Here is a 22,003-nt window from a genome sequence, read left to right as displayed (position 1 = left end):
TGCGTTATTGGTATATGTCGGTATATAATCTGACAAGGTGTATTGCTTGTAATGGGTTCGCTAGACTTCAACTAATAATCCGCTCCCCCATGCAATCCTATACTGTCATAGTGTAAAATGACTTGTTACTAAATATGACCTTTATCTTATATATATTAATGATAATGATCTTTCACTCCCGATAGCTTAGTAAGCTTTACATAAATTTTCGTGTTTCAAATAATTAATTAAATAAGTTGTGTCCTTTAGGGAGAAGTATTTAATAACAATAAAATCAAAGGGATTTATTTCGAACCCTTTGTATACAGATTTATTATGGCTCCAGTTCAAGTTCAAGTATCTATACTTGAACTTGAAATGTCAGCTAAATCTATATCTAATTAAATTTAAGATTAAACACTTTCATTATTACAATATTAATATATAAGATATAGTTTTATTTATCAAATTGAGATATATTATAATGTTTGGGTGTTTGTAACTCAAACATGCTTAAATAGCATAGCATGGATATACATAAAGAAGTGATAGGTATTCATATATTTCTAAATACATATTATATATATATATATATATATATATATATATATATATATATATATGTATATAAAGAAAATACTCAGATCAATACAAACAGACATACTCATGAATACAAATATTTATATTGTGCGGATATGACACCCGCGACCATCGGAAGGTAAAGTGGTGTGTTGAACCCCTAAACCACCAAGGTCGTCTTTCTATTTGAATAAGATTATGTTTACCAAAATTTACAAGGTCAAAGCCAAGGGTTAGATTAGTTTCTCAATATTTATTTAATCGATTTTATATTTTTAGGAATATATTATGTTCAAATACATGTAAGAAATAGCAATAAACATAAAAAAATAACCGCTATTTGAGAAATATACCGACATTTAATTTATTATTAATTAAATTATGAAAATAAGTGGTAAAAGTAGCAACCTAAAATAGTTTACTTAGTTTAAAGATACTCGTATTATAGTAAAAGTAAATGTTTGTAAATAGTGTTCATGTTTATTTTTGTAAAAAAAAAAAATATTAAAAAAAAATCTAAATAATTTTTAACTGGCCAATCTTTGAAAGATCTTCATATCAGAAGAAAGAGAAATATACTTAATAAAATATGAAAGTTTGTAAAGAACTTAGGATGTTTGTTATTCAATGATGCTTAAATAGTTAAACGGATATGAATGAAACTTGGTGGTCTGGATTAACGCGTACTTATTTACATGACCACGGCTAAAATTACACCTAAAATAAAATTTATTCTAATGTTTTTCGAAATACGCATTTACAATATTAAAAATAATAAGTTCAAAACTATAAATTAGTATGTAAAGTGTACTATCATCGCAAACAATTATAAAAAATGCTAATCACTGACCGACGGCCTGGGCGAATTAAATAGATCTGATCAAGTAGTTTGAATCAATATTAAAGTTGATTTCATCACGATTAGCGACTACGAAAGTTAATTTTGTGACGCTTTGATACATTTGGACGATAATAAACTGGATATTCAAAGCCAGAAAGGAAATTCAACCGCATTATTAATTTTAGATTAAGATAAAGTTATGTTCCAACTAATAATATGGCGTAAACTTACCAAATAAATCACATTTCGCAATTACACGGTAAGAGCCTTTCAAACTTATAAACCGTTAACTTTAAAATTAAAATAATAAATGAAAATAAACAGCGACACGTTCACATTGAAACTTTAAAAAGAACTAAAGAAATAAATAAGGATGTGGTGAATAATAAGAATAGTAAATAAGTTGAGAGAAAACATTGAGACGATTCGAAATGTTTACAAGTACAGGAGAGAGAACGCAGTGTGCGGATATGCCGCGGTGGCGCGTATCCTCGCGCGTTCACCCCTACTGTGGATGAGGGTCGACGCCGCCGAGCCTTATATCCGTGGTATCTACTGCGCCGAAAACCTGCGCATGACAGTGATTCACCTTTTGTGTGCAAGTTACGTACGTTGTTTGTGTAAAATAGCCTTAATATTACATGTAATATTAATATAATATATTTTTAAATTTATATTCTATACATACTAATATAGTGCCATCGGTATCATTTGAACAAATCTAGATAATTATAAACATTCATATTAATTAACATTTTAAAAATAAAAAAAAATAAAAATTATGTAGGTATAATACATGTGATGGTAGGCCTGAGCATCGAAGGTAAGTGACCATCGAAGCTCATAAACGTTTGTAACATCACAATTGACATTTATTACATAAACATTTATTTAAGACGTGAAAAATAAAAGAGAGGAGAGAAATATTTTTTGTTCATAGGTAGCTTGTGAATTTTTATTCAACGGCGTTGTAAATCATGGAAACGGGTGATAAAGAATTTGCGTTTCATAACCTTGAAAGACTGCTTGTACTTAACAAATGAAAAATTAAAAGGAACATAGTTTCTAAAGTTTAAAATCAATCACTATAAAATAAGCTTATAATAACAAATTAATATTTACAGTAGTACAAAGTTTGTAACTTAAAAAATTCCGTGCTGATTATTTTACAATAATTAATACAACCTGATAGGATTTTCCTTCTTTTTACCTGTCTATACCTATATATAGATAACTTCATCTTGTAAGTGGAATGGGATATTAGGAGTTGATTAAATAAATTGCTTTCAATTAAATGCGCTTAATTGCATTAGTAGAAGATACTGGAATAGGAAATATCTCACGTAGCGAGTTAAGACAGAACATTTGAAAGGGCGGTAGACCTTTTGAGATGGTCGGTGCGTGTATCACGCGAGCTAAACCAGCGCCGGTGGTGTGACGGCAAATGTCGAATACAACAGCTCGATATTGGCATACAAGGCAACTTCTAAATTGTGATTGAACAGGCAAAGCGTGCGTTTTACAGCTCAAAGAATTTATACCAAGCTAATTTTCAACCTTCCACACCATATGGCAAATTATTTTATGAATTTCCTGTCAAGAAATACAGTTTAGGTGTATTAATTGATGCTGATATTGAATATTACCGAGAGACTTTCTTATTGGCAGTTAAAACTTTATAGTAATTGAGCATGGAATATTTTACTATGTTGCTTCGTTATAAAATCATAAAATGGAAAACATATGTATTAGTTGGAGACACAGGGTCGTGTCATAACGTAATTCGGTACACGCTGAAACTTCGCAGTGAAGTTAATATCTGTTTGATATTTTTTCCATCATCTTCAATATTTATTTGAAAAAGAAATATTATATATACATATAACCGTGTGAGCAAATGTGTATATTAAAATAATGTATTGTTATCTGAGTTTAAATTAATTAAAATATAATTCCTACCTCAGAATCCTCAGGTATTAGTGGTCGCCTCCGCAAGCCACTTTCTTGGTAACGCGAAGGTAGCACAGGATCTTCTCCGGACACTGCTCTCTGGTATGAGAGCCGTCTACCCTTGTTGTCAGTCTTCTTCTTGCTAATACTGACTAGATCTTGATAGGAATGGCACATGGGTGTCTCTTTGTTGTTTGTGTAAGTATCATCCGGTATAACTTTTCTTAAATAATTGGTCATATTTTCACTCGCCAGCCACGTGACTCTGAAATTTTAAAACTTTATCAAGTATACCCTTTATTCGTATTTTTGTAAGTATTCGTGCTTGAAAATAAAAGAAACTAAAAGAATGCTGTCGTAAGAAAAGGACAAGTACTCCATCAAAATATTTTGTAGCTGAAAGTTTAATTAATGAACAGGATAAATAAGGATGAGTAACTATATAATTATTTGATCAAAAACAAAGATGCGTTGGTAACTTATTTACACTAAAATTTAGAGGATGCTGTAGTAGGCTATACAAAGTTGAAGAAGGTGTAAATTTACTGATAGTAGTTGAATTACTGCCCAGGGAACAATATTTTATTATGATTTTTATATATAATCGGAAATAATGATTACACCATATAGATGTAATTATTGTTTCCGGCTTACATTTGGCAATTTTTTTCAAATCCATGCAGGCCCTATACCTAGTAATTTTATCAAGGTTAATAAAATTGTACTAGACGACTATACAAAGATTGTACATGGAAGATATTTAAGGAAATTTGATATTAGAGATCTCAATAATAGGTGTCGAGGGAAAAACACTAATACAAATTTTTATAAATTTTGTTTGTCTGTATGTTTATTTTAGGTTCACACAAAAACTACTACACCAAATTTGATGCGGTTGACATAGTTGAGTTTCTGAAGATCTAATTTTCAAATTGGGAGATTTTCTTAATACACCATCTGAAAGTGGTTTATTTATTTGATTGTCCTACTTCTGGAATCTACGTATACAAAATAGCGCACAAAAATCTAGTATTTGATAACAGAAAATCTTATCCTAAAATTATACGTTAAAGAAGAAATGGAACTAAAAAGAAAACACAGGTTTAATTTTTAATATACAATTTTTGAACGTTGTATCAAGTTTCAACATCATAATATCAACGCTCGTACTTTGTATATCTACTGTGTCTATAAAATTGACTTTTCAGTGCACTGCTTAAACTGCTGGAGTTTGAAACGTGCAAATTTGAATATAGGAAGGTTCCTTGCATAATATCGGACTCTACCAGGAATGGATTTTTAGAAATTTCAACAGCAACGAATAACGGCTCCCTGTAGATATTATGGTTGTAACTATTTGTCAGTTTAAATATAAAACTCACTCAAATATGGCAGCTTTTCCTCTACCTACAGTACTACTATATATTATATTACTAGCCTGTCCCGGCATCGCACCGTGCATTAATTTGATATATCTCTTAAAGTTTAACCAGGCTATAAAAATTGATTTTTTGCGACTTGATTACATAACATAAAATTTATCTACTCATATAAAACATTGATTATATACACAACCCTGTATACATGTATATACAAATCTTTAATAAAAATATCTAATTAACAATAAAACCTCTATGAAAATTTGTTGATTGATGATTCAGAAGAAATAAGTAGAGAAATAGACATGCATACAATTGCATTTTTTATACTATGCAATGATTAAATGAAGTATGTATTACTTTATACGTAGAAGCACATATAATTATATTATATTATAAAAAAAAAATATGCAGTTTTTAGACCAACCAAGTAGTTCAAATTATCGTCATCATATCAGCCTTTAACTGTCTACATAAGAACACAGCCTCCTCTTGAGGGGTTTTGCCAGTAGTTGCTACGCTTGGCAGGCGGATTAGCAACCGCAGTTAGGGTTTGGAGATGTTTTAAGAGAGAAGTGGCTGCCCATCCCTCGCCCTCACTTAGTCGCCTCTTATGTCGATGGTCTACTTTTTGCTAATATAGAGAAATTAGTCCAAATAAAAAATGTAAATTCTAAATTAGTCTTTATATAATAAATTAATTTTGGTAATATGGTCTACCTACCTAACTTAAATATAGAACACATCTCAAAGATATATATGTACTTCTATCTTAACTTTTTTAACATTCTTCAAAGAGGATACCAGATACCGCATTTAAGGTGCGATACGCATAGATAGATACGACAGGCTCGGCGGTTACGTGAGATATTTGATTGGTTTGCGACGTAACATAGGTCTCAATCTTTATTTAGATCTATGTTGTTACCCAGAATGAGTAATGGATCGGCTTTGCCACTGTTAAGTTAGTAACAAAAGTTTTCTTATCGGTATCTAAAAAGATCCTGACAGATCCGGGCCCCAGTGTTGTCACAGAAGTGTGCTAGTGAAAAATTACAATCCTAGTAAGTATTTCTATAATATATCCCACCGCAAATTATCTCTTTTTAAATATAGTATATAAAATGAAGTATTCTTAGATATTCATTCAATTCAAATCACTCCTCTCGGGAAGATAACTTTCGGTATCGAATCTCTTGTATAATATTAGTTGTACGCGCGGATATCATAAGTAGAAAAACTAATTAAATTCATAGCGTATCAAAATACATACACCGATTTTTAAAATACACTTTTAAGAATACATCAGGGAAAACTAACATTCAATTGGTATAGTAGTTTATGAATAATGTCTAAACAAACATACTGGCGGACAGACAAAATTTCTAAAAATTATTATTCTAGCTTCTATTGCTCCTATTAAAACCACTTACATATATATTTTTTTAATATCTTCTATGCACAGTTGTCCAGTTTATTATACTTGTATTAGTAAGATAAACATTTGTTTAAACTAGACAGAGGAAGAGAGAGCGATAGAGTGAACAAATCAATTCATATTTATATATATTATATTTATATATATTATATTTATATATAGATAAGCGTTAAAATAATAATATAAGGTTTATAAAATAGATATTAAGGTTTTTAAAATAATAATGTAAGGTATTATAATAATAATTATAAAAAAAATTTAAGGAATAACAACTCGTCACAGTTTTATTTGATTATAGGGATACAAATTTATTATTCAGTTTAACAAAAAAATCTTATTTTAAAATTGAGAAGTTAACTTTAATTATTTTAAATATCTACATTTACTAAATAAAGGAAGCTGCAAAATATGTAGTAGTATATTTTGAAAGCATTAGACTAAAGATAGTTGGATGCGGTCAGCAACCATGACGTATAATAGACACGTTTAAAGTAATTCTATATATTGCGTAGGTCAAGAGTGTGTTCTAATATCTCTAAGAAGGTTACCTTATCAAAGGGCTCGACTTGGGTAAGACATGAAGCGAACGTTTTGTTATTTATTAAATACTCAAAATAAACCCGGTTTTTTAATGGTGAATCAAAGAACTTGATATTTAGAAATTAATAATTTTAGACCTTAATGAAATACTTTGATGACCAACAATAAGTTTTATGTAGACGATAAAAATAATATTAGCCGTACATTTTATAGTTTCTTCTCGATTCCGAGGATTACCGTAGCAGCTAATCCATCAAGCGGGTCCAATCATGATGGATTATGCATGGTTAGTGACAAATCACATTGTCAGTTTTTTAGCCGCTACAGAGCTTCTCATCTAATCTACTTCATTTAATTTACTATAGACAAGTATTTCGGCATTGTCGCATAAAGTGTAACGTAGTATGAAATTTGTTATATTTATAAATTTTATGGCAAGCATTCATAAGTAATTCAAGTAAATTTTCCCTTCCCAATTATACAATGTAATGTAGGTAGTATACTACAGGTAGTATACAATAGCACAGGCTATAAAGTAGATTAGGTGTTCATACTGATATTTTCCTTATTTAATAAATCAATTTACGAACTTTTTGATTTCCCACATAGACATTGTTGTCATGGATAAACAAGATTATTTGTTGATGATAATACTGATATTGTTAAACATGTAACTATGTTAATAATAAAATATACATATAAATGAAATAATCAGTTCCACCTTGAATCCATTTTATCTGTACTTTACCTTTAGAAGGCAGCAATCATCTAAATACGGAATAGATATCTATTTTATAAATTATTGTAAAAAAAGTGAATATAAATAATTTTAAAACTTAGTTTCTATGTATCTTAAAATTTGATGAAATCATCAATTTTTAGAGCCTTCGATCGAATCATTGATTAATAACTTTGAAACTTTTCAGCTATATCTATCTTAGACACGTATGTATGCAAAAGATTTTTTGCCCGTAAACAGAAACTGCCAACCTCGGTAAGAAGTCACAAGAGACTGCTGTCAAATAACCCCGCCTAGGAATCTTTATGTTTCTGTCTGAATAAGGTTACTAACATGCCACAAAGGGTTTTTAGACATGTTATGTTGGTAGTAGAGTTCAAGTTTAGCAAAGTGCTTGTGATATTATTCTTGTGTGCACGTATAAAGTATTATACTACCAAATTAAATATTAACAACAATGTATCTTACTATTAGAAATTTCACATAAGTCTATCAAGTATAATATTAGAATACTGATATTTGTTTTATTATATACCATTGTACCGATATAAGAGTGACTAAGAGATATACTAAAGTCAGAAATAAAATAGGTAATCTAAAATCCAGTCCCACCATACACGAATCGATTTATCGCTTCGAGCAATTGAGATGATAATCATATCTCTCTAATACAAAATGAGATTCGATATTGCCACACACATACAATCTACAGTTAGATTTAAAAATCGAATACAGATTCGTTAACCATACACGTGTGTGGGTTCGTTATTAGTATGGTGACGGATTAAGAATACAATGCTTTACCATTCTGTCGTGTCACAAGAATCTTAATAATGTTAATTTGAGGATAATTCAGAAGTTTTATTAAAAGTCAACTATACCTATGAAGTAACTTTTTTTAAAATCTACGTTAGACATTTGAATACAAAACTAACGTAATTTGAATTATTAGATAGAAAATAGTTACTTTAAGACTTCAATTGCGTCTTAATTTTTCAAAATTACTCAAAATGAACATTTCTGACTTATATGAGATGTGCGGATATGACAGCATTTTTTATCCCCAGGATGCTGTAAGTGGCGATAAAGGCAACAAAGTGCAATACAACAATACAAAATAGGTACAACTCAAAAGTTGTACCATATTATAATTATTATTACTACATTATAAACTTTACTGCACATACATAAATACAAATAAATAGTTATCATCATCGTCATATCAACCTTTAATTGCCCACTGCTGAAGTTTCGCCCTTAGGAGACTTTGCCAGTAGTTGCCATGCTTGGCAAACGGATTGGCAACCGCAATTATGCTTTAAAGATGTTTTCAGAGGGACGCTGCTGCTCATTCCTCGTCTTCTCATAGTCGCCTCAACTACTCAATACGACGGGAAATAAGAGATGGCTATTCTATGCCGGGACATCACCGCCAAAATAAATAAATAATAATAATAATAAGAAAATTATATATATATATATATATATATATATATATATATATATATATATATATATATATATATATATATATATATATATATATAAAAAGATGAACTATATAATTCTGTGATAGTTTCTTCCAGTATACCTAAAGTACAAAGGTATATATAGCCATTTAATTTTATAAATAAATAGAATATAATGTAAAGCATAGTCTGCTCTTAAAAATGTAAAAAAGGTTGTCTTTACGAAAGCAAGGAACTAGAAGAAGCTTCTAAATCATGGTTTACAGTGTATATCTTTCTTCTTTTATAGAAAAATGAAATGGTGATATCTAAGCAGGCGAGTCATAAAAATCTATCATCGAGAAGTAGGTTTACATTTACTACATAAAATAAGATAAACATCGGTTTTTACTGTACATAGCGACTTAAGAATCTTTGGAACTACTGACGAGACTTCGAATGGACGAACTGACAACATTCTAGCAGCTTTATAGGACAATGTAACATTTTACTACGTATTAGAATTTTGTTAAACAAAAAACTGTATTTCAAACGTAGCAAAAACAGTATAGGATTGAAACACAGTTCACCGTTACGTCTTAATATATAATAGTCGAACCTAGAACCCCTATTTTGGTTGGAAAAAAGTATAAACTGTTTATATAAATATGCAACACTAAGGAAAAAATAATTAAGAACATGGAATTTGTGGATACCTGTTTGCAAGAGAGGTTTTCCGTCGACGCCGCTTGACTGCCGTGTCAAGACCTGAACTCATGGAAATAGCCCGGGAGTTTAGTAAACTTTCTGAGCCACAAGTATCGTTCAAACCTGAAAGTGTAATAAAAAATTTATATATAATAACGAGCACGTATTATTTTATTAAATTTATCTGATGAAATTTAAACAATTTCCATAATTATTTGTGTTCATACTGATTTCATTACTTTTATTAAGATTATAAGCGTAACTCCTACAGGTATGAACTTAAAATAATAATAATTATAATTCTTTTTTTTTTCTTTTTTATATCACGAAATAGCAAACAAGCATACAGTCCGTCAGATGCCAAACGATTACTGTAGTTTATGGACGTCTTCAATAGTACGGGTGTCACATGTGCGTTGCTGACCCTAAGGAAACCTTAATATAGCCTTTTCGAAAAACCCCATACTATAGTCTGTAAAAAAAATCTCGGCAGGGAGCTCGTTCTACAGCCTAAGTATTCGTGGGAGAAAATTCCTTTGAAATCGCACTGTACGTAACCATTTAGGTGAGTGTGAGAATGAATTCACTGTCGAAAGCGAGCAGTGCGATAATAAAAGGTAGCTATAGGCACCATTTCAAACAATTTCATAGAACACAATCTGTTATACAAGCAGTAGAACACGCAAACGGAGGTAAAATCTCGCCTTAAACTTAAGACTTAAGGCACGATACCGCCTCTGAGCTTGAAATCGTCGACTGTTCTATGAGAACATCTTTGAACCGAGTTAATCAACAATACTAACAGTCCAGTCACAACACCAAAAATAACAAGCAAATAACGCCTCTTTTATAAACTAATAGCACTTGTAATAAATTAAGGTTTAAATTGTAATTTGGACAGGATATTATCTGCCGGATCAACTAGTTTTTTATAGTTTACAACTGCGTATTACGAGGATTGTTTTACTTAAGTTGTATGTACACAGAAATCATTAAAGTATTAACCCTTTTGAATTTAATATTCAATTATGCGATGGCGCATTTAAGTTCTATTTTAGTACGTGAGGCTTTATGTAGACGTCCAATTTGAGTAATCTTTTAGTAGAGAATACCAACATAAACTATGGTAAGCCCAGTAGTCCAATTATTCGTTTTAACTTGAAGTTAGATCAACCGAGCGAATGCTTGTTTTGTTCCTACTTTGTATTAATATACAAAGTAGACAACACACCTCTCAATGAAAGATTTATATGTTGTTCTCAGGTTGTTTTTATTTTTTTATTTTAATTCAATATGGTGTATGTTCTAGGCTTTAACTTTTTTCCAGCTCTTATTCCGTGCTCTTTGATCTTTTAGTGTAATTCTACCTTATAAATTGCACGGAGGGATCATCTAATGACTTGTTATAAGATCCACGAAAGTCTGCGAGAGTGCGACAATAGTTTATTTTTTTTTTCCTTCAATTACTCACACTATTTATGACTTTTTGATAGTGTGTATATCAGCACTGCGACTTTATTTGTATTTCGATAACAGATCATTTTCTTCAACTTTGTACATCTTCATATGTTACAAATTTATGTATTAAAAAATCTCGCGGTACAAAGTGAAAAAGCGAATTTTGTTTTCGCCAGATATTGTATTCAATACTAAGTGTATAATTTAATTGCGAAAGTAGAAATTTATTCATTTGAACTAAGCAGATAATAATAAGTTAACTTAACTGAGCAGATTAGGGAGAGTTCTCTAATAAACTTATCTTTGTAAGGTGAAATCGAATATAAGAAAGAAATTTTTACGTTTAGGATTGAGAAGTATTTAGTTTATTTATATTATTAAGATTTTGCAAAATGACAATTATACCTACGATATTAAAAATCCTATAGTAATTATTACTAATCTCTTTATTAGTAATTTATACTTTAAAAAAAGTTTGTAGGCAAAATTTTTCACCTTTTGAAAATCCATCTTGTTTCTATTTTTAGTGGTTGATATAATTGATAATGTCTATTACAATTAAATTGTGATATTGAAATCGTATAATTTGATATTAGAATAGGATTTTATATTAAAATCCATTTTGAAGTGCCGACGTACCAGATGTTGCGAACCATTTTATTAAGCTATAAATGCTAGTTTTATTTCAAATTATATCTCCAATGTATGGAATGTTTTATTAATATAACCTACTTATTATAAATAGCAAATACGGCGATATCTGGGAATACAAGTAGTTACTAATGAAATAAAACTGTATCAAGAGATTTTAACTTATATAAAGGAGATGTCTTTAAAGCTTTCTATTTTAAGATGTCTAACATTACATTATCTTGAATCTTTAATCAATTAATATCTAATCTAATAAAATAATTCAACAAAGGGCTTTCATATAGCTCTTGGCCGGAAGTATACATCATAAAATAGCTATTTATCATATCGATCAATAACAAAAAAAATTGAGGGAGAAAAGCCGTGGGTATCAAATGGAAATTGTTAAACTTACAATTTATACTCCCTGTAGACATCCCTCCATTAGGTAAACTTCCTGGAAGGCAATTTTGTTCCCCAGGTAAGGGACTCAAACGCTCTCCCTGATTCACCGATAGGCTGGAGCTGCTTTGTCCCGCCGCTGATGACTGTAGACTACTAACACTGCCCTATATAAAAAGCAAAATTTGTTTATTAACATATAATTTAATACATCGAATTAGTAAAAACTCGTTTAAATTTTTTTTTCATTATAATTGTCATATAATTGTTCATAACATTCCAAAAGAGTTGGATCACTAGTTGTTTCTAACACTATGCTATCGTCATGTTAATAATAGCATTAACAACATCCCGTTTGTATATATATATATATATATATATATATATATATATATATGAGATATAGGATATTGAATTAGTGCCTCGGGTGTAATTCCTAGTAACATCTAGTCAAACAATTTAATTACTATATATATATATATATAATAATTTATTTATAACTAAATATGACTTTCCAATCCATATTAGATCTCATGATCGCAATCCAAGATTTAGTTGGGCTCGTTGCTATTGGATAGAGGGATAATATTATAAATAAATATTTCTAAAAAAGTTTCCCTTAAGCGGGTGAGCGATTTAAATGACATTTGACACATAAGATATTTTATATACTGATGAACGTGGATAAAACATGCAAAATAACAAGTCATGAATAAAGATACATTGAAGCAATTGAGTTACGAAATTTATGTTATACCTAGGATAATTTATATTACACACAACTAGTCATATACTTAATAGTTTTAAAGATTTGGATGAATATAATTTATTGTTTAAAAAAAGTCCTTACTTATATTATTTGTTTGTTTCTAACATTTTAGCGCTATAATCATATTTCAGTATTCGAAGTAGAGGCAATATTTTTTTTTACAACATAGGGGCAAACGAGCATGCGGCTCACCTGATAGTATGTGAGTACCGCCGCCCATGATCACCCACAACACCAACGGCATTACAGGTGAGCTGCTGGCCTTTTAAAAGGGAATATGCTCTTTTCTTGAAGGTTATGTTGTCGTATCGGTTAGAAAATACTGCTGCTGGAACTTGATTCCAAAGAGTGGTGGTGCGTAGAAGAAAGTGCTTTGGAAAACACACGGTGGAGGACCGCCACTCGTCCAGATGGTTGGGATGAAATTTTAGTTTACACCATCGTACAAACGTACGATGGTGAAAGTCAGCAGCAAGTATCAATCCGAACAATTCCTCAGAACACTCCCCATAATAAATTCGATAGAAGATGCACAAAGATGCAACATCTCAATTGGTCATTCAACAATTGTCAACAATTTGAGCTGCCCGAATTTTTTTGCGTATATATAATACACGCAAAATGTTAATATATATTATCCAAATTACTCACTAATCCGTTTAAAAAACTAACTATTTATTATTTAAATATTGATGCAATTTAATCCTATTTAGCGAGTAAAAATCGATTGGCGGCTGTTCCCAACAATTATAAACCGCAACAATGAGTATATAAAATGTCCTATGTATTAAGTTAGAATATAATCTACCCGTGCACCAAATTTCATTCAAGCCATTGTACCATTTAAACGTGTATTAGTAATAAATATTTATATATCCAAACATTTTTCCAAACATTCTCTTTTATAATAATAATAAGTAATGATGTTTTCAATTCGATTACTAGTGAATAACGATTTAATCAGCATTTATGAACAATCATCAACACATTAGAAATAATAGTAAAAAATCACTTACATCGTTATTGTTGTTCAAACAACAATCAGTGTTATCTGATTCAGATTTTTCGTTCAATGATTGCATAGAGACTGACACTGACCCACATCGATCCAGTTGGGATTGACTTCTCCCTAGCGATTGCTTTTTAAATGATTCAGAAGCATTTTTTTTAAAACTCTCCCACTTCTTTCTAAAGAATGAAGATTTTCTTTCTAATGGAGATTTTCCTATAGAATGCAAATCCATTTCAGATTGCGATAAACTATCACGTCTCATTAACATTGTGTGATCTAACGATAATTTTCGTTCTCGAGACTTTAAATTTGAATATTCATTTGTTATAGATGTTGTTGGTGTAATTTGATTACTATTTGACCTGTCAAGATCACCATTAACTAATTTACTGGATGAATTATCTAATTGACTATTCGTCTTATTTTCGGTCGTTTCACTGACATCTGCTCTTATAGTTTTGTCTAATTCGGCACCTGTCTTATCTGTATTGGACTCCTGATTACAACTTACGCAGTTCTTATTTGCCACCTCGATAATATTAATTATGTTATCATTTATGAGCGAATTTCTTGTACTTAGAGAATCAAGACACTGTTTGCCATCGTCATTTATAACGGCACCGAAACTATCGTTGTCACTGAAATCTTTATTTTGCATTACTTTACTTCCCCGTGGTGCTTTAATACGCATACTGCTATTCATTTTAACTGTTCTTAATATTTCTGTGATCTTGATATTTTCTTTAAGCGTTTTAGCATCGGAAATGTACATGTTGGGTTTTTCTTTATCCATATATTTAATCGGTTTGTCTTTTTTCGACTTTTGTCGAAGTCGATCCATGATTAGGTATAATAATTATCACTGACATTCAAACGTCACTTTAACACACATACATATTATAAAATTCCAAGACAAACTCCATGGCACAAATATAGTGTAAACATTTTATCACTCGCTAACTTTACACCTGTATAATCACCGTGAATATTGACGATAACGATTTATCGACTAAACAGGGCAAACGTAATGGCGCGAACTAGTAAAATATCACACCGATTCACAACTGTACATATTCACACCACCTGCTGTACTTCTGATACGGACATCTTTACTTTTAAATATTAATGTAATATACATGGCGGATCTGTCAACGATGTCGCTACGAACTGAAATTCGTAACTGAAAGTAAACACGTCGTGGAAAAGAGCTGCCAGTGGACTGATTAGGCAATCAGTAGGTATGTTGATTCCTTGGGTATTATCTTTTTGCAGATATCTCAAGAAGTTGATAAGTTTTGATAACAGGTTGCGTACCTTGGTCAAATTTTATTTTATCTTAAGCCCGTGGGTTCACACAAGTACACAACCAACACCAACACACACAAAATATGTGAAGTGTCAACAAAACATTTTAGGTTTTATATGTGCAGTGTGATAAATATGCAGTTTATCGTTTTATATACATTCCATTAAATATATTTTTATTGATAAATTTCTTGCGAACGTTCATCGATGCTATTTATAACCATTCTGCTACCTAAAGATCTGCGCATCAGCATCTATATTTGCCAATCATTAATGTCATATATGTTATATTGTGATACTTAAAACGTGTTAAAATGCTACTTAATAGGATTATACCTCCAAATTTCTCAAAGCAAGTAGCAATACATCGTATACACGTGTTGTAGACCTTCCTTATTGCCTGTATAAATAAATAACAAGTTAAATTTATAAAGGTAATAGCTGTGTCATATTATTTTTACTACAATGATTTTTGTAGTTTTGATATTATTTATCTTTTATTATAAATATTATAGTTACTATAATAACGAATCAAATTTCTAAAAAATATTTTAAGCCAATATAAGGAATAGAATTATTAAATCTTCTTTTTTATAAAAATAATCTGATTTTCTAAAAATCAATATTGGATCAACACTAAAGAGCAGCTGAACAAATCACGAAGATAGGTACCTATTTGATAATATGCTCATAAAAAAAAGAACTGAGAATATTTCTAATATCGTTGAAAAAATTATATAAAAGATGTTACCTATTTATGCAGGTAATAGTATTATTTCATGGTAGTTTGAACTATGTCACCTCTGATGAGTTTGTATTGTGTTCGGAAATTTTAAATTAATTCGTGAATGTTAACAACGCAGTTTATGTGACAGAATGCAATTAACGCAGCTATGGGAATGTCTATATTTATAAATTTTCGTTTTATACTATTATCCAACGATTCCCACATTATGTATTAAAACTTTAATCAAATTTATTCATCAGTTTAAACGTGATTAACATATATGTGAATATAAACGACGTTATGAACTTAAAGGTTTACAATATTAGGGGATTAGAGTTTTATATTATTTAAAATGTATATGTAGACTTTAAAATAGGTTATATTATGATTTAAACTGTTAACTCGGTCAATAATAAATAATGCAAAGTTGATGAGGCCTAGACCCTACATTAACCTATCACGATGAGGTACCATTTCTATAAATGTATCTGAAAGAAAATTAGGTAAGTATTTTCTGAATATATTATTATTATTATAAGTAGACTAAATGTAAGAATAGATGATTTAGACTAATAGTTCAATCTATCAATGCCGCAGGCAAAAGGCCTCAACACTAAAAGGAAGAAAGATACACCTTCGTTACTTATTTGGATATCTAAAGAGTCCAGAGGGAGACTATGTACAAAAGTCGATTGTTTGGGTATCTCTGTCCTATTCGTGTTTCAGCTGTGATTGCATGGCTGTGTTTCGGTTTGAAGGGTGGGATATGGCGTGAATTTACTGGGTACAGAGGAATAACACCTGAGTCCTCAGGAATGGCAACGCATGGGGGTATCATGGGCGAAACAGTATACTCTGTTATGTCCATGCTACTGCTCTTGTCCATAGGCGACGGTTACCACTTTCCATCAGGTGGACCGTCAGCTTGTTTGCCATTCTAAGTTGTATAAAAAAAAAAGTCTTAGATAAAGTTATAAAAATGAATCCAGTGAATTGATTTTAAAACGCAACAGCATTTTTCTAGTTAGTAATGTCGCGTCAGTGCTGCACTCACTTGAAATTGATTTAAATGGCAGTAGCGGCTCGGCACTTACTGCAGGCTAACTTTAGATGCAATTGAATTAAGGTAGTATAATTGCAGAGTTTACCTGACGGCCATTCGTTGCGATTCTTATTTATTTCTGTTTGATTATTTAAAATATTAGCCAGCTATTTTAAGTTCACAGTTAAACTTATTTACACCTAGAAATTAATCTTTTTATTTAAAAAAAAAGTCATAAAATATAAGTGAATTAAAAAAATATATCATCCAAACGATAAAGCTTATTTTGTTGTTTAGATAATTATTAAAATAAAATAACTATACTCAAGAAGTCTAGATAATTGTATTATTTAAAAGTAGACTTGCTTTTATCCGCGGCTTTCTCTACAAAGTTGGAATATGATCACTAGCCAGGATAGTTTATGTTCTTATTCATCCACTTTGTGTATATTAAATTTCATAAGGTTGGTTAAGCCGTTACGGCGCTAAGAAGCAACAAACAAACATATACTAACACACTTTCATATTGAAAATATTAGTAAATATTCACATTTGCACATAATATATTGTGATACCTATCTATTATAAATAGTTTACAGCGGCAATAACTATTAGATCCTACCTATAACCTACATACATTAGTTGAGAATAAACTACAGTTGTTTGAAATTCGACATAATGACCCTAAACTTTTGGAATACATGCGATCGTGAGGGTATTAAGGGAATTGTTTCTTTGATAATTATTAAATTGTATTTCACGACTGTTTCAGTTTAAAGCCCAAGGCGGATTTCGATTAAGTAGTACCTAACCGGTAAATAATGCTACGTAAAATGAAGCTCCTTATTTAAAACCTGTCGAAGTAAATGAGTTTTTAATGTTTTAATATACCTCTATAGGGTTAGGACATTTTTAAATGAGACATTTTGAACTTGAGCATTAGTGCGTAGTTTACGTGAAAATAATCACCTGTTATTATTGTTATTAATGATTTAAATATTATCATTTAAGGTTTTCTAAATAACTTCTTCACAAATAAATTAAGTAATTATGTATGTCCAAATGTCATGATTGACATTGTGGTCCCGGCATAGAATAAGCCACCCCTTGTATTCCTGTGCGTGTTATAAGACGAGATTAAAGGAACTTAATGGTAGAGAGATGGACAGCAGCGTCACTCTTAAAACATCTCTAAAGGCCTAACTGCGGTTGTCAACCCACCTGCCAAGCATGGCAACTACTGGCAAAACTCCCCTTATAGGCTTATGTTCAGCAGTGGACATTTAACTGCTGAAATGAAATATCATGATTATTATATAGCCAATGCTGTGTACATTTATTACTATTGTGCATATATTACTATGTTTATATAAAGTGTTGTATTGTAACGAACTATATGTAACGATGTACCAATAAATAAATAAATTTTAGATGAGATGGATATTTTGATTAAAATATGGATTCTAATTGTAATAAATTATAAAAACGGATTAAAATATAATACAAGTAGTATTTATACACTCTGCTTGAAACAAGATGACGTTATGTTAAAATTTCAAATCTCTTAGAAGATATTATTTCGTAACCTTGATTTCAATTACAATGTAAAATTTTTATCACTTTAACTGCCTTTTACGATTTTAATTTTACTTTTAATTCGAGTATTGTTATCGTTTCTTGGGTTATGATTGGAAAAGAATGAATGAAATATATATATATAATTAACATTATAACAGTTATAATTACAGACTCAGAGTACAACTACATATATGTTAACGAAGCGACTATGACGAGGGTTAAATAGGGTTTCTCAAAGCATGGAAAACCTTCATGTAACACGCCTCTGCGGTTTACTTATCCTCGTAAGTCATATCTCTGTCATCACTAGCTACTACTTGACTTATTATTGACAATATATGGGACTATACGACAAGGAAACCTGTTTAATTATAAAATTATCATTACAATCGGTTACTTATTGAAAAAGGCTTTGCGCTACACGCGTACATACACGTAAACAAATGTGCGCAGGCACGTACACCGCACACTCACAAAAATATATCTTCCTTTTATTTTAGTTTATTTAAATAACTAAAAAAACTATGGAAATGAAAAACTACTTTTTTAACATTGAATCTGGCGGAACTAATTCACGTAACTTCTTCCAATTTTCTGGGAAACGCAAGCTCGCTAACTCCTTGAACCTTTTCAAGTTTATTTGAAGCTCACACTGTCATTAGCCATATGTCCCTATGTATCTACTCGAATAGGTAAAAAAACGGTTATTCTTTGTACGTATACTTTTTCCTGCCTTGTCATTTTCTCCGTAGATAGTTTAATTTGTTGATTTGTAATTTTATGTTAGTCGATGAATTCTTATGATTTTTAGTAAATGATTTAATAACTTATCATAATTGTTCCTCGTAATTTATCAAATTAATCATATATAAATGCTTGTAAGGAACAATATATTGTTTGAAAATATTATTTTTCTTGTTAAAATTTTATTTCATCATCTCTCTTTTTACTTAACTAACTGAAGCAAAAGTAATATAAAAAGTTATTTCAATGATATTAGCAATATTCTAGTACAGAAAATCGATTCAAATCCGCTTGTTAAATTTGTAGACCTTTAGATATACAGTTCTCTGTGTGGTGATACTAATAAAGGGACTTAAAATAATTATAATATAATTACTAAATAAATGACTGCATTATTTTAAGGAATTGCTAAATATAAAGCGTTTGGATTTTATTTATAAATAAATATCACTAAATCTGTTGCACATAACACATATTTGTGACGTAGGGGTATCGAAACCGTATTTGTGGCATCGTGAGATGTACCACTACTATACCACCAATGCCATTATTATTTTTTATATATTTATATAAATTTGTGATATTTATCTATAAGTATTAGGAAAAAAAATAAATTCTTCCCAGTGACGCTGGAAAGAGGACGATAAAAAGATAACTTCTGCCTTATTGGTAGGCGCTAAATACTTTTTGGGCTAAAAGATATCCTATCTCCAAATGTATAACAATATCTATCTACAGGGACAACTACTTATCTATGTAAAATATATAATAGATATTAGTGAAATTCCGTAAATTATATAAACACAGATGATAAATTGTTATTATCAGAGGTCATTACAATAATAGATAACAATATCCATTATTTGCTTGTACATTACCTTGTAAGGTAGACCTCATTATTACTGTACACAAAATACTTAAAGAAGAAGTCGAGTCCACAGTTAACTAAGAAATATATTAATTTATCAACATAAAAGAACTTAATGCCCTTCTGTATTTGAAATATTACTATTGCATATCATTATAAAATTATTATCTAAAATTGAACTATATTCTTATACAGAAAATTCGCACACTGAAAGTTGACAAAATAGCAAAACAGCTAACAACAAGATTTCAGTCAGTAATCTCGTGTTTACTAACTTCCGTAAACTATAGAATGTAATAGTCAACGGAAGTAAACAACCTGGTTTAGACTCTCGAATGCTTCTCGACCAAACTATAACTGTATTATTGGAAATTCGTATTTTAAAAACTTGTATAAAATATAAGTAAACTGATACGTTAGCTGAATCCATCTGATTCAAATAAAAGACGTAATTAAAAGCAAGCTTAATCTATAGTTAAAAGTCAAAGATGACAAATTAATCAAGAAAAAGAGAGAAACAAAATGTAAATGTAGCTAATATTAAAAATATGCAATATTGAAACGATTGATTTTAATGAAAAGTATTTGTTGTTTTTAAAACGAAATTTCGATTAAGATGATATCATTCTAATTTTCTTTTCCCGGAATATCTCCTAAATTAAGGGTACATAAATAGTCACAGTACTACAGATAATTTTTTTACCGAGACTGCGGACTGTAAATAGTTTATAGTCTTAAGTCTAGATATTCAGCGCAGCACTTAGAAATGATTTTCTGAAATTGACCCTGACACGGAAAATATGATTCTGTGAAGACGATGTTACAGGAATATATTTTTTTATAGTGCTTTTATTTAAGTATTATTAAACTTAAATGCCTACTGCACCGTGAATTAATTTTTAAAATTACCTTAAATTATTTTACTACCTTGCCTACCTACGGAAAGAGAATATTAGGGGTCAATAATTTAGTTTTTTTTTATACAACTTAGAATGGCAAACAAGCTGACGGCCCACCGACCGGATGAAAAGTGGTAACCGTCGCCTATAGACATGAGCAGTACCATGGACATAACAGAGTACACTACTTCGCCCATGATACCTCTCCTCATGTGTTGCCATTCCTGTACCCTGTAAATTCACGCCATATCCCACCCTTTAAACCGAAACACAGCCATGCAAACACAACTGCTTCACGATAGAAACACGAATGGGACAGAAGTACCCAAGCAATCGACTTTTGTACAAAGTCTCCCTTAGATAAATTCAAATAGATTTATTTAATTTAGAGTGATATTTAAAATTTTCTGACTTAGGTTCAACTGATATAAAATATCTAATATTTAAACTGTATGATCTTTAATTACGTGTACATAATTTCCTTTCTTTATTATGAACTTACATATAATAAACTCTAGTTATATACCTAAGCACGCACGAGTATGTTGCTCGTCATCACAAATTGTCAATGCGATATGATGACGATATCAGCAGTTACTGTTTACTGTGGAGTATAGGCCTCCCACTATAGGGGGATTTTGCCAGGCGTTACGCTTGGCAGGAGGGTTGGCAACCTCAGTAAAGCTTTGGTGATGTTTTAATAGGGACGCTGCTGTCCATGTCTCGATAAAGAAAACTTAATTCCTTAATCGCCTCGGAAAGGAACAGGCGGTCTATTCTATGTCGGAATAATATCGCAATGCGATATACCTACGACATATTGATTAATAATGACGATGTCTCTGAAATCATCAGATTATTGATTTTTGTATTGGTATTCCGTACGTGACGCAGGTATCCACAAAATTATCTGAAATCTCCACGAGAATATAATATAACAGATTACGCACGGAGTGAGCCTCAGTGTT

General features: G+C 30.6%; 1 protein-coding gene across 4 annotated transcripts in view; it reads right to left on the bottom strand.

Moving 5' to 3' along the window:
• Positions 1-15,098, bottom strand: part of LOC113520702 (uncharacterized) — a 131,327-nt gene extending 116,229 nt beyond the window's left edge. For all 4 annotated transcript variants that reach the window (XM_052896755.1, XM_026906112.3, XM_026906120.3 and 1 more), the window contains exons 1-4: positions 13,877-15,098; positions 12,105-12,258; positions 9,610-9,724; positions 3,359-3,614 (exon numbers count right to left, since the gene is read on the bottom strand). In XM_052896755.1, the coding sequence (XP_052752715.1) occupies positions 3,359-3,614; positions 9,610-9,724; positions 12,105-12,258; positions 13,877-14,713 (1,362 nt within the window). In that variant the 5' untranslated portion in view covers positions 14,714-15,098. The remainder of the gene's footprint in view (positions 1-3,358; positions 3,615-9,609; positions 9,725-12,104; positions 12,259-13,876) is intronic.
• Between the last annotated feature and the right edge of the window lie 6,905 nt (positions 15,099-22,003).

This window comes from Galleria mellonella, unplaced genomic scaffold, assembly GCF_026898425.1.
Source record: "Galleria mellonella isolate WM207_F2 unplaced genomic scaffold, CSIRO_AGI_GalMel_v1 utg33, whole genome shotgun sequence".
Taxonomy (NCBI): domain Eukaryota; kingdom Metazoa; phylum Arthropoda; class Insecta; order Lepidoptera; family Pyralidae; genus Galleria; species Galleria mellonella.
This window is presented reverse-complemented; position numbering and strand designations above follow the sequence as displayed.